The sequence below is a fragment of the Misgurnus anguillicaudatus genome, chromosome 25 (genome assembly GCF_027580225.2).
Source record: "Misgurnus anguillicaudatus chromosome 25, ASM2758022v2, whole genome shotgun sequence".
NCBI lineage: Eukaryota > Metazoa > Chordata > Actinopteri > Cypriniformes > Cobitidae > Misgurnus > Misgurnus anguillicaudatus.
In genome coordinates this window covers 33,122,989-33,137,409 of record NC_073361.2, presented here as the reverse complement: position 1 = coordinate 33,137,409, position 14,421 = coordinate 33,122,989, and the positions used below count along the sequence as shown (strand labels likewise).

General features: G+C 36.4%; 1 protein-coding gene across 2 annotated transcripts in view; it reads right to left on the bottom strand.

Annotated features, from left to right (window-relative positions):
- The window catches only part of sspo (SCO-spondin), a 91,038-nt gene that overhangs the window by 28,676 nt on the left and 47,941 nt on the right, over positions 1 to 14,421 (bottom strand). The window contains exons 65-89 of one of the 2 annotated variants that reach the window (XM_073864044.1): positions 13,478 to 13,572; positions 13,324 to 13,373; positions 13,069 to 13,239; positions 12,777 to 12,952; positions 12,624 to 12,698; positions 12,354 to 12,523; positions 12,221 to 12,267; positions 11,937 to 12,137; positions 11,549 to 11,719; positions 10,271 to 10,468; positions 10,022 to 10,121; positions 9,685 to 9,905; positions 9,447 to 9,596; positions 7,369 to 7,535; positions 7,127 to 7,272; positions 6,823 to 7,043; positions 6,670 to 6,705; positions 5,157 to 5,321; positions 4,836 to 5,045; positions 3,299 to 3,466; positions 3,010 to 3,144; positions 2,687 to 2,930; positions 2,455 to 2,607; positions 2,319 to 2,365; positions 93 to 263 (exon numbers count right to left, since the gene is read on the bottom strand). In XM_073864044.1, the coding sequence (XP_073720145.1) occupies positions 93 to 263; positions 2,319 to 2,365; positions 2,455 to 2,607; positions 2,687 to 2,930; positions 3,010 to 3,144; positions 3,299 to 3,466; positions 4,836 to 5,045; positions 5,157 to 5,321; positions 6,670 to 6,705; positions 6,823 to 7,043; positions 7,127 to 7,272; positions 7,369 to 7,535; positions 9,447 to 9,596; positions 9,685 to 9,905; positions 10,022 to 10,121; positions 10,271 to 10,468; positions 11,549 to 11,719; positions 11,937 to 12,137; positions 12,221 to 12,267; positions 12,354 to 12,523; positions 12,624 to 12,698; positions 12,777 to 12,952; positions 13,069 to 13,239; positions 13,324 to 13,373; positions 13,478 to 13,572 (3,688 nt within the window). Of the gene's footprint in view, positions 1 to 92; positions 264 to 2,318; positions 2,366 to 2,454; positions 2,608 to 2,686; positions 2,931 to 3,009; positions 3,145 to 3,298; positions 3,467 to 4,835; positions 5,046 to 5,156; positions 5,322 to 6,669; positions 6,706 to 6,822; positions 7,044 to 7,126; positions 7,273 to 7,368; positions 7,536 to 9,446; positions 9,597 to 9,684; positions 9,906 to 10,021; positions 10,122 to 10,270; positions 10,469 to 11,548; positions 11,720 to 11,936; positions 12,138 to 12,220; positions 12,268 to 12,353; positions 12,524 to 12,623; positions 12,706 to 12,776; positions 12,953 to 13,068; positions 13,240 to 13,323; positions 13,374 to 13,477; positions 13,573 to 14,421 lie in introns of both variants that reach the window. The other variant, XM_073864045.1, reaches the window with a different exon arrangement.

The window sequence follows — 14,421 nt, the reverse complement described above, 5'->3', positions numbered from 1 at the left end:
ATAAATCAGAAGTGATAGAAATTAATAAGGTGTCATCCTCAGCTACAGCTACAGTACAGACTGTAAAGTCCATACAGTTAAATTTTCATTACCAAGACAAGGTCCAGTGCGACAATCCTGCATGTCTCTCTCAGGTCCTGTGCAGTGTGTGCCATTGTTCCGTGGTGGGGGGTTAATACAGGCTCGGGTTCGAATCTGTTTACCCTTTCCACAGGTCACAGGACAGGCGGACCACAGAGACCACGGTGTCCATCCACCATTAACTAATAACAATGAGCAACATTTCATTAAAAGATCATCAAATCATAAGTGATGAATAGTTATAAGAGTCTTACAGAGGACTTAAAGGTGCAGTGTGTAAATTTTAGCGGCATCTAGTGGTAAGGTTGCAAATTGCAACCAATGGCTCAGCTCACTGGTCACCCCTCGCATTTTAAACGCATAGAGAAGCTACGGTAGCCGCCACCGGACAAACATGTTATCGTTGGAGACAACTTAGTAAAAAAAGTTCTGTAGAAACATGGCGACACAAAATGGCGACTTCCATGTAAGGAATGTGTATGTAGATGAAAATGTCTCATTGTAAGGTAATAAAAACATAATGATTCATTATGAAAGGTCTTTATACACCCCATATAATATAGTTTTGTCTATTATTTTGCATTTCTGTCAAGCGATCCTTACACACTGCACCTTTAAATGCATTTTATATACTTGCAAAAAACAAAGTGGATTATTACGCTATCCAAAACACAACCCATACAAGTACCCCTACTGCCAACTCTGTTTAGTATAATCATTTAGTATGTCATTTCATAAATAATTGTATGGTTTCTGTGATTTCTTTATTCCCATAAAGCCGCTCTAAAACAATGCAAAAGGCCCATATAAATAAAACTAATTTAAAAAAGCAAATCTTTGTAATAACAAAAGTCATATTTTTTACAGTATACTCAAAAATCTTAGCATAGTTTTGTTATAAAATATAATCTAATATATAATTTGGTATAAAATATTTATTATATATTTAAAAATGTTTTTAGAATATTTATTATGATAAAATATTTATTATACAATATAAACTATATTTTAAAACTGTCATGCGTTTGTTGTTATTTGATTTTTGTGTTTGTAAAAAGCCTATATAAATAAATGGGAACTAATTTAAAAAGCACAATTTTTATAAATCCAAAAGTAATATTTTTTACAGTATATTCAAAAATCCTTGCATTTTACTGAGTTTTATTATAAAATATAATCTATTATGAAATTTTATTTATTATAAATATTTATTATAGATTTACAATATTTATTATAACATATTTAAATATTTTCTATAATATATTTATTACTATACAATATTTATTAAATGGTAAATGGTAAATGGACTGCATTTATATAGCGCTTTCATAGACCAATGGCCATCCAAAGCGCTTTACATATTGCCTCACATTCACCCATTCACGAACACATTCATACACCGACGGCGGTGTCAGCCATGCAAGGCGCCATCCAGCTCGTCGGGAGCAGCTGGGGTTAGGTGTCTTGCTCAAGGACACCTCGACACTTGGTCAAGTGGAGCCGGGGATTGAACCACCAACCTTCCGATTTGTAGACAACCTACATGAACCACTCGACCACTGCCGCCTTATTAGACAATATAAACTACATTTAAAAACTGCCATGACTTACATTATTCTATGCTTTTTGTGTTTTCTTTGTTTCAGGTCAGTTTTTTATGAAATAGAAAAATGTACAAAAGGCCTATATAAATAAATGGAAAGTGATTTAACAAAAGGAAATCTTTGTAAATGCAAAAGTAATATTTTTTACAGTATATTAAAAAATTAATGCATTTTTTTAAATATACTACTTGAGTTTTATTATAAAATATAATTATTATAAATAAAATGTATTTTATTTAAAATATGTTTAAATATTTGTTATTATTACATATTTATTATACAATATAAACTATTTCATGAAACTGCTCTGGAACAATGAACAATTGTTAAAAGTGCTATATAAATAAAATTGAATTTAATTTAATAGAATATAATAGATAACTTTAAAATGTAAACATTAATAGAAATAATCTTTCTATTAATTACTATAATAAATATAACACACAAAATATATATTTCAAGTTCCTGTAACCATTTCCTGTCTAAGATTTTTTCTATGGCTATAAACGACCATTTGATAAAAAATATGCAGGTTTTTCATGCAACGACTGTATCTAAACATACTTATTTTTTATATATGTATATTTTACACTTTTGATTGTAATAATGATGCTAGAGAAAGAGCAGACACACCTCGGCAGTCTATATCCTGACAGTATTCTCCTTCAGGAATACAGGTACTGAAACACAACAGTAACATTTTAAACAACATCTGAAACCAATATATAAAATCCATTGTAGTAAATCACATGATCTTTATGCGTCTCACCATTGTTCACATTCCCCAGCTAACCAGGTATCTCCCACAGACATCTCCTGCCCATCATGAACACACAGCGGAGGACACAACCCTGAGTCACATGGTTTGTGTTGGACTTCTTCAAACTGACAGTTAGCATCAACTCTCTCTGGTACCAAAGACCTAAAAAAACAAATAAAACAACTTAATTTATAGAAATAACTGCAAAAAAGTTGAACCGGATAGAAGCTGTAAATCACACCTGAACCGCGTCCTCTGTCCAGGACCGCATGTGCTGCTGCACGACGCCCAGTTTGACCAGGTGCTCCACGTGCAGGCGCTTTCACCTGCGCAGGTGTGATTGGTACAGGTGAGCGAGCCATCTGCGCAGCTGCAGTTATTACAGTCCACCTGATGAATGCTGCCTGCAGTCCAGCTCTGACCCAATGAGTCCAGACAGTCACACTGCCACAGCTGAACACAAACTCCATCCTGCAGTAATCGACCTACACACACACAAACATTATAATGTATGCTGAAGAGAGACGGTGTAAATAGAGAAATATTGTTTCATCTCTCTCTTACCGTATGGGCATCGACAGCCCGGCTGACATTCAGTGCTGCGCTGACAGTGAATCCCCTGCTGTAGATCTGAACAACGCTGTGGACATTCATTAGCACACGACACAAAAACCAGACCAGGTGGACAGCCATGATCATCTGTAATGTGTGAACACAATATTATAACTAGTACTAGTATAAGTTAACTGTTATTCTAAAATATGAATAAACAATGAGAGATTGTCCTAAACATTTGACTGGTATTGTGTATCTCGAATTAAAAACTAAAAGATTGTGTGATGTGTTGTCATACCGCATGGTCTGGTGTTACAGGGCTTGACCTGATTCTTCTCTCCTGAACAATTGTGACCTCCATTTTTAGGTGGAGGACTCGAGCAGGAGCGCGTTCTGATGGACCGTCCTCCTCCACAAACTTTATCACAGAGAGACCAGGAGCTCCAGCGAGACCAACCTCCATCCACTAAACATAACACAATACAATCAAAGTGTGTAGATGAATGGATCTCACTGGAAAGATTTTACAGTACTTTACTGTAAAACAATATTTATTTAGAGATATTTTGAAATATGACTATGACCATACTGTATATACAATCATATTCTTCATAAATAGAATAAAAGAAATACCTGAAGCTGAATAAGATATTTATTAAATTTGTTTCAGAGATTTTGAAAATAACTTGATTTTGTTGAACTGGTAGATATATTTTTTAAATTGTGGTGGCAAAATTCTTGTTTTATGTTAAAATATTTTACAGTACAACAGCAAAATACATATGGACAAATCCATGGAAATGTCAACCTTATTATGAAAAGTAAAGTTTTTACTCAAAGTTTTCAACCATACTGCTATCTCAGATGTCAATGTTTTAAAACCCACACTGCAAAAAATTATTTTCAAGAAAAAAATTCTTAGTATTTTTATCTTGTTTTCAGGAAAAATATTTAAAAATTCTTAAATGAAGATGCTTTTTCTTGATGAGCAAAACGACCCAAGAAAATAAGTCTAGTTTTTAGACCAAAAATATCAAATTTAAGTGATTTTGTGCATAAAACGAGCAAAAAATCTGCTAATTGGGTAAGCCAATTTTTCTAGAACTCTTCTTGAATTTATTGTTTAAGAAAAATGTAAGAAAAAAATATTTTTTGCTTACCCCATTGGCAGATGTTTTTGCTTGTTTTATGCACAAAATCACTAAAATTTTTGGTCTAAATACTAGACTTATTTTTTTGGGTCGTTTTGCTCATCAAGATAAAAAGCATCTTAATTTATTAATTAATTTATCTTAATTTTTAGATATTTTACAGAAAACAAGACAAAAATACTAAGATTTTTTTTTCTTGAAAATATATATATATGTTTTTTTGCAGTGCATAAGTCTTTGTTATAGTTTTTAAAGCATTTATTTATTTTCCACATTTTTATTGTCACGTCCATAATGAAGAATTGTCATATCCAGAATGCTATTTTTTTCCCTCAGAAATACACATACAAAAATGAAAATAAATTAATATGAAATGTTTTTGTAGAGCTGTGCCTTCTCAAGTTTTTTTTGTGTATTATTGCTTTTAGTTTGTGCATTTTATTTCACAGAATTCCTACAATGCATGCAAGTTTCCCTCATCTAAAACATTATAGACTGATATTTTTCTGATGTCTGAGAAATAATATTACAGGTTTTGACGGCAACTGTCACATCCATAACAATGGAATTTCTCAAATAGATATTTTAGGAATAAAAGTATGTTGCCACACAAATAAATTGTCCATCAAAGCATATGCATTATTAACCACAGCACATTAGACAACTTGACAATTATCTTCTCACCACGGCAGGCACGGATATTACAAAACCGGTTCTCCACGTTTCCCCCCAGGATGTCCTGACACCAGGTACCATTGACACCCGGGGCGATGAAGGTCCGAACACGCTGCTGTTGTCCCACCCCACAGGAGCGAGAACAGGGAGTCCAGTCCGCCCATTCGGTCCATGAACAGTTCCTATGAGCACAGTCCGGACCCTGACACACACCGCCATCTAACCACAAAAACAATATAACCGTTAGATCACAAGCAGATTTACCAAGAGAATCCTAAAAATGTTTCCTGAAGAATGTAAAATTAGTGTGATAAGTGAGGTAAGGCGTACCGGGACATTGTGGCAGGTTACAGACTCGTTCCTGTCGGGTCGCTCCAGAGCAGAGCTCACGGACACACTCTCTCATTCGGACCTTCAGAGCGGAAAAACGCGAATCACTGCAGGTCCTCGAGCACTGAGACCACGCTGTCCATTGGGAGAACCCAGTATCCTCATCTGACATCAGAAAGATTACACAAATCAAATCAAACATTCAAATATAGCTACAAGAAGGGTGCAAAAGGAAATAAAATTGAGTTTAGGAAAGCAGTTTAAAACAAACAAAAAATGTATGATGTTTCCCAAAGATATAACCAAAATAGCCAGTTTTAAATGTCAGGCGGACAGGAAGTAGGTCTCAAAATTAAAAATGTCTGTCCCAAAAATGGCAGAACGATTTATTATTGTTTATCTCAGTATGCCTCAAGGAATGTAACCAGAGCACTATCATAACTTTAGCCTTGTATTTGCAGTAGATATAGGCAAAAATAGCAATTTTTCATATCTCGAGACCACTGGGTGGCGCTGTGACAAAACCCCTTGGGTCATGACTGTGATTACATATACCATATTTATAAGTTCATTAAAGATACAGCCTTAATCAATGAATTTTAATGAATTACGGTGAAATGCCGCCACATCCGAAAGCTAGGGGGCGCTCTCTTGTAGAAACATAATTTGTGCCAAAGAAGAAGTAGCATTACTTAAGTAGCATAAATTAACGCTATTCCAGGAAATGTCTACAGGAATATTTATATCACTGTTCTTCAGATTGTTTCAGGTATTTTTTATGGGGAACGCGATGTATCGTCACAGCCCTAATTTTTACTGTGAGTGCCTCTTGATGCTACACACCAATTTTCGTGCAAAAGTTTTTTTCCAAATATTTCAAAATGGCAGACGCCAAAAATGACAGACTGAAAAAAATTATTATTGTTTGACTTGATATGTGTGAAGGAATCTTACAAGATCACGATTATGATTTTAGACTTATATTGGCAGTAGATACAAGCATACATTGAAATTGAAGTGTTATGTCAATATGCGCACACTCTTTTGCGCGATATATGCCAAATTTGTTACCGCGGTATACATCAACGGATTGGCCAGTTGACAAGAATTCCAGATGCTACATGCTGATTTTCACGCATATCGGAGCTCTAGGAGCAGTTCGAAAAAGTAGTTTTTTTATTCAAAATGGCAGAAAAAAATTAAATTATGAAAAATGACATCAAAGGATGCAAACTACTCGTTAAAAAAGTCAATTTGTTTCTACGACTTACGCATCAGAAGTTATAAAAAAGTAACTTAAATTTTGGACTGTTGGACATAGAGACTCCAAATTTGGTATGTTAACATTTCAGATAGTACTCTATCTGTGTGCCAACTTTCATCATTTTCCTAAATATGCTTCTATGGGATGCTATAGACACAATGGTGGAAGAAGAAGAGGAAGAAGAAAACTTCGGGGCTTGACCCTTAATGAACCATAAACACACAGAAAAGAGCTAAAGAGAGTCATTACCTGGTAGAGACGGTTCCTCTGTTGGGACAGACACCACTGTATCAGCGGAAAAGAACCAGAATGAATAAATATAAACAGCAGTCTAATAACAGCAGTATTTATGAAGGTAAATAAAAAACATTAACAGCAATTCTGTTTGTCGTGTATATTGACCTGAACAGTCAGGTGTCTGACAGTATGCGGTGTCCAGCAGAGGCCCTTGACAGTCTCGTCCCCCGTGAGCAGGAGTCGGCTGATTACAGCTTCTGCTGCGACTCTTCTGACCTAAACCTCCACAGCTCAGTGAGCAGGGACCCCAGGGGCCCCAATGAGAAAGACCCCCATCACGGGGACACGGCACCAGAGAACAGTTCCACAGACCGTGCTCACATGAACTTTCAAAAACAAAAGTGTGGTTATCAATAAAAAGATGTATAACACACTGAGACATTAGAAAGAGTTCATATAAATGTGTTACCAGGAGCTACACTCATGCATGATCTCCTCTCCAGACATCAGCTCTGTTCCCAGTGTGATGTTCTGGAGGTCAGGGGTCACATCAGGTGTCATCGATACACTCTGTAAAGAGGACAGGAACTCGCTGTCCACCAAACACGGACATTCCTACATACACACAGACACACAACAGTCAAGACAAACAACTACATGTACAGTAGTAAAGAACGTATCTAAAGAACGATCAGTTTAACATGAGCTTACATGAACGCAGGTTCCATTGTGCTGATACGTGTTGGGCGGACAGCGGCAACCTTCATCACAGCCCTCTGAGTAACAACCCTCATGACCACTGACCTGAGAACAGCTAAACGGACAACCATCTCCATCATCACACTCTCTATAGAGACGACCGGGAGGACAACCCACCTCTGATAGACAGAGAGACGGAAAGAAAAACAAAAAAGAAAGACAAATGGTCACACAGACAGAGAGACGGACAGACAGACAGACAGACCTTTAGGTTTATCCACTGAATTTCTTAGGACATTATCTCTTGCTCATAATAAAATATGCACATATATGAATAAATACATAAGTTAAGAGGACTTTTACCATCAGACTCAAGGTCAATCTCTTTTCATCACATAACGGGCTAATCTGAATTTACAGAGATTATGGGGGATGCTGGACAATTTTACATTCAAATCAGCATTGTGTGTTATCAGACATTTAGGGGCGGTTTCCCGGATAGGGCTTATCCTAGTCCCAAACTAAAATGCATGTTTAAGCTGGATCAATTTAAAAACATCTTGCACACTGCAAAAAATTATTTTCAAGAAAAACATTTCTTAGTATTTTTGTCTTGTTTTCAGTAAAAAAAAAAAAAAAATCAATTAAGATGATTTTTCTTGATGAGCAAAACAACCCAAGTTCAAGTTTCAAATTTAAGTGATTTTGTGCAAAAAGCAAGCAAAAAAATCTGCTAATGGGGTAAGCAAAAAAATCTTGAACATTTTTCTTAAACACTAAATTCAGGAAAAATTCAAGAGCAATTTGCTGGGCCCATTGGCAGATTTTTTTTGCTCGTTTTGTGCACAAAATCACTTAAATTGTATATTTTTGGTCTAAAACTAGACTTACTTTCTAGGGCCGTTTTACTCATCAAGAAAAAGCATCTTCATTTAAGATTTTTTTGATATTTTTTACTGAAAGCAAGACAAAATACTAGGAATTTTTTTTTCTTGAAAATCATTTTTTTCACCAAGTAAGATGTGATCCTAGATTAAAAATTTTTTATGATCCTTGATCAACGTTTTAATCAAAGATACCCCAACTTACCCTTAACTCAAACCCTAACTATTTTTAAACCTTCACATTAGTGTGAAATAATAGTTTATAGAGTATTTTGGTGTTGATCCAGGATCACATCCTACTTGGTGAAATCACGTTCATCATAACATACTGCAAAAAAAGATTTTCAAGAAAAACAATTAGTATTTTTGTCGTGTTTTTTATTAAAAATATCTAAAAATTCTTAAATTAAGATGCTTTTCTTGATGAGCAAAACGACCCAAGAAAATAAGTCTAGTTTTTAGACAAAAAAATATCAAATGTAAGTAATTTTGTGCATAAAACAAGCAAAAAAAAAAAAAAAGCCAATGGGTTAAGAAATCTTGACAATTTTTCTTAAACACTAAATTCAAGAAACATAAAAAAATTGCTTACCCCATCGCCAGATTTTTTGCTTGTTTTAAAATTTTTTAAAATTTTTCTTAAACACTAAATTCAAGAAAAAAAATTGCTTACCCAATTTGCAGATTTTTTTCTTGTTTTATGCACAAAATCACTTACATTTGATATTTTTTGTCTAAAAATTAGACTTTTTTTGGGTCGTTTTTGCTCATCCAGATAAAACATCTTAATTTAAGATTTTTTTTAGATATTTTTTACTGAAAACAAGACAAAATTACTAAGATTTTTCTTCAAAAACATTTTTTGCCCTGCAGTGCCATTGTTTGGTCTCAATGAGATTCAGTAATGTTTTTTGTAAGGTATGTTTAAACTACATAAACGACTAAGCTGAATTAATCTAAACCCTTTATGGGAAGCTGCCCCTTAAACTTTGAATCATTCACACAAGAGCGTCGCTTTGTTTTGTTCTCTGAATGTGCATAATAGAAACCCATCCTGCATTTTATTTCTTAAGTGCATCACATTAGAAAAACCCTGTTGAGATTTCAAAATTATTTGTTATGATTAATATAAATGCTATTAAATCCAAGACACTTATGACATAAAAGTTTTTAAAAAGTTCAGATTTGAATGATTGTTTGACGTACCCAGGCATACTTGTGTGTTACAGGTCTTGCTCTGACGCTTCATGCCCGAGCAGGGTGGCGCTCTACAGGTGCGGCTACGACTTTGAGATCCTCCTCCACAACTGACAGTGCACAAAGACCACGGTGACCAGTCGTACCACGGCCCTGAGTCTACAAGAAATCAATTAAAAATATCAAGCAGATTTATAAATAAACTTTACACTTAATTTGCACTTCTCAGTATTTACACAAATCTTACCTGTGCAGTTGTGAGTGTTACACACTTTCAGCTGTTCACCTGATCCCGCGCACTCTCTGCCGCCACCCTGAGGGGCGGGGTTATTACACTGACGCAAACGCATTCTAACCCCGCCCCCACATGGGGTGGAACATTCGGACCAGGATACCCACTGGCCCCACCCACCATCGACAAAACAACCAGGAAGTGATTCGCAATGCAGGACGCCCGCTTCACACGTACTGGAAAAAAACATCCGATTTTAATTATAAGCATTGCAACTTCCTAAAGTCTGGAATCGACTACATTATATATGTAATTTTAAAGTAAGTTTATGCTAATGAAATTCTGATTTTACCAGTTATTACAGTCGGTGATGATCGCCTCTCCTGGATTTGCATGTTTCCAGTCTGATTCTCCAGACCAGGCCCAAGAAACATTACCAGCGTCTAACCCAACTGAATCATAAAAGAGGATTTGCTGTTTCTAAAGTAGTGCTGAATTCATCAATAAATTAATTAAAATGCTCAGAGAGAGGACAGAAAACTATAAGAAAACTTTTTACAACTTTATCATAAAACAACGTCTCTTCTGTGTGTGGACTTACTCGTGCTGCTGTTGTGAAATTTACATCGACACAGATCTCGATCCACACACACGCCGTCCTGCAGCAGCGCGTCTCCAGGACAACCGCAGGTCGGACTGCATCCCGGATCATCTACGCACTCCGTGTCTCCATGGAGATCGGAGCAGGAACGAGGACAGGGTTTCCCACAGGGCAAATACTCCTGACCACCACCACAGTCTGAAAAGATGAGAGCAAAACTCGTCAGCTTTATACAATAATGATGGAAAACAAGATTTTACTATGGGCTGTGTGATAACAACATCTCAGGGTGATGGTTTTAAAAGAAGAAAATCTCGATAAATAAAAATGAGCCCATATTTTAGTCACCCTAAAGCAATCCTAGCAAACGCAGTCTGTGTTATATTAAATAATATCCAGGATCTTTTCAGCTTTGTTATGGCATTGGGTAGTGTTCATTGCAGTTAATTTTCCTGACCAACAACCCCAGCTTGTTAACCAAACATTAACTGTTAACTGATAGGATTAATATTAAATTGCCACTAAGTAAAAATACAGTTAACTATTGTCTGACAATACAAATATTTTATTTGAATGTGCAAGCCACAGCAACAGATCAAAAACAGAACCAGGTTTATACATAATAAAAATTTCACGCAACATTACATTATCAAAGAGCACGCGATCAGTCCAGAGGATTAACATCCAAAGTGACTATTTTTTACACAAGTGACATGAAAAACTAGTAATCCCGCAGGTAATGTCATGTGAATATTGGCTTTGCTTTTGATGTGCAGAGACCATTAAATATGGGCTTATTTTCATTTTAGGTTGAACTATCCCTTTATAAGCGATCTACTTCAATATTTAGCAAATTTATTAGTCATAATAATGCAGTGACAGTAATTTATTAATTTGTGACAAGAGTATGCAGCAAATCATGACACCTAGTGGCCATTGTTGGTAAAAATACTAAAAGTGTAGCAGAAACCTCATTTTTGTGATAATTGTATGTATAAAATATACACTTTATTGCATTATTTTTATTTATTACAATAAATGTAAACTGCTATTAAATTTTTTTATTTAACATTTTCACCTCTAAACACTTCCGTGAAAAACTTTAAAGTGTCTTTTTTAAAACAAGACCAAGATTAGGTTTCTAGACCCAAAATTATTATAACAGAGTTATAATAATTTCACTGCAAAAATTGATGAGCAAAATAAAGTCTAGTTTTTAGACAAAAAATATACAATTTAAGTGAATGTATGCTTAAAACAAGCACAAATAAATCTGACCTGTACAATCGGTGATGTTGTCATGACAGCCTCGGCTCTGTCGGCTCTCTCCGTGACAGGGCAGACCGCCAAACTTTGCTGGAGGACTGTTACACACCCGCTGTCTGACAGATTCCCCTGCACAGACGTCACAGTCTGACCACGAACCCCACGAACCCCATGAGCCATGAACTACACAAACACACAACACAAAAAACCCCACAGAGAAACAAAAAGTAATCAAAATGACCGAATACACAGAGAAACAAACTCATGATTATTTAATTTCTGGATTCATTTACTGAATTTGCATTACTGAGTAACAGATATAACATTACATAAACCAGGTACATGTTGAGTTAAACTGATAATTGTACTAGTTTTGTAATCTGATAAACTGCAGTATTACCAGGGCAGAAGGTAACAGATGGACACGGCTGTCTCTGGATCTGTACACCCAGTCCAGCATGTTCCTCCTCTTGATCAGGGCACGGTGCTCCGCCTGATCTGGGTTCAGGACAGGCACAGCTGCGGTATCGAGAAACCCACTCTGCACCACAGGTCTTGGAGCACGGCGTCCAATCTGACCATTCACACCAACCTCCATCCACTGACACAGAAGAAACACACATATCAGAATTAAACCCATCACAGACGTCTGACAATATTATTATTATTCATCTGAGAACAAACCTGGACACGGCGTTTCACTGCAGATGAGTTTTCCTCCCTCACAGGTGCTGAAATATTACGAAAGAAACAATTAATCAAATGATTTAATAAGAGAATAAATCCAAAACGTATCACATACTGTATAATCTCTCACCAGTTATTGCAGCCGTCTGGAGCGGGTACGATCTCTCCGGATTCGACTCGTCGTCCAGTGAGCATATCCAGACACGGGCAGGACTCTCTCTCAACACACTCCGACCCATTTGAGTTCAAAACTTTACCATCAGTACAGTAACAGCCGGGCTCACAGCGCCAATCACAGTACTGGACATACAATAAACATCATCATCATTTGTCTATCTGTTTTTACTTGATTTCTGTCTGTATGATCAGCTGTAAATGAATTAAAAGACGACTAACTCACAGTGAGGTCATCACATGAGCGTGGACAGGACGGCCCACACGCACTAAACACAGTTCCAGGAACATGTGAACATGGCGCAACTACAAACAGAGTACAGAATTAACATCATGAAGAGATCAAACACACACTGTATACAGATCACAGACAGAAATGTGCAACTGGACAGTGGTCTGTGTTACACGTGATGATCTCTGTTCCCAGTCCTTCACAATAGTCACCATCACCTCCTTTAATGGGCCTATCACAATCTCTCCTGCGGCTCCGCACACCACCACCACATGACTTGGTACAATCCGTCCAGGACGTCCATTCACTCCAGCCACCATCTCCTATATGCACAACAGCACAAGTAACAATGTTTGTCCTGCTGGCTGTTAAATCTCTTATAATCACTTTTATGATGTAAACATATTCGTATGAAAATAACAGACTAAATGTTACTCACGGCTGCAGGGTGCCGAAGCACAAACTCTGTCCTGTCTGTCCGGGCCGACGCAGGGCCGTCCGGTTCCCATCCGCTCCGGGTTAGAACAGAACCGATAGCGAGACTGCAGACCAGCGCCACATGACACAGAACACAAACCCCACGGAGTCCAAGATGACCAGGCACCGTCCACTAAAACACAGAGTACACGTCACATACATGTAGCTTATTCTACGTGCATGCATGCGTGTGTACAGAAGTTTCTGAATGTCTTACCATCACATTGCACATTTGTACAGTTGACAAGTTCTCCTGATTCACACGTGCTGCAGGATTAAAGAAGCACATGAAGATTTGTACACATGTGAATATGAAGATTATAACAGTGATATGACTTCAGCTCTTTGTGAGGTTTGATGGCAGAAGTTACCAGTTATTACAGTCTTTAGTGACTGTTGCTCCAGGTTCATGCTGCTGTCCATCAACGTGACATGGACAGAGAGACAGAGACACACATCCTCCATCCTAAACAAAATATTAAATGAACTAGATAAGATTTTTACATTTTTAAGAAATCTTCAATGATAAAATGAATAATGGTCTTTTATTCAACTGAAATCACATTTTTTTACACATTTTAACTATTCTATTCTATTCTTAACTAGTCACTAACTATTATTTTGGTAATTAATGAAGATCAAGTAATCTGATATAGTGAGCAATATATATGATCCTGGACGACAAAAATAAATATAATACATTAATAAATATATTAAATAAGCTTTTCATTGATGTATGGTTTATTAGGATAGGACCATATTTAGCTCATATACAATATTTGTAGGGTGTACCCATACAATGACCCATACAATGTTTGTTGACCTTTGCCATTAATATATCCGTGTGATTTATTACTGGTTTTGTGGTCCAAGGTCAATTAGGCAATAATAAAAAACGATACATTGAACAACATGAAAATATATAATGCAACGTTATGAATTATAACAAATGTCTGTAGAGGGCGCCAGTGGCCTTGTCATTGTAATTTTTGTCTATATTTTTTACAATAGAAATTATACGGCCACTGTAATTCATGAGCAAGAACATGCAGACATAAAATCATGATGTAAACTAAGAGCAAGTGTTTAAACTGCTGAGATGCATCACAAACTCAATATCTGGAGACAGCTTTTCACCTCAATGAAAAAATCACCTGTTTAAATTATGTCAAACATTATGAGGGTCCCCTAGCTACAGTATGCCCCCTGGCCAAGTACCCCCCCCAGGTGTTATTATAGGGTTGCCGTGATTTCCCAAAGTAAGATGTTATCCTGGATCAACATTTTAATAAAAAAAAACCCAAATTACCCTTAA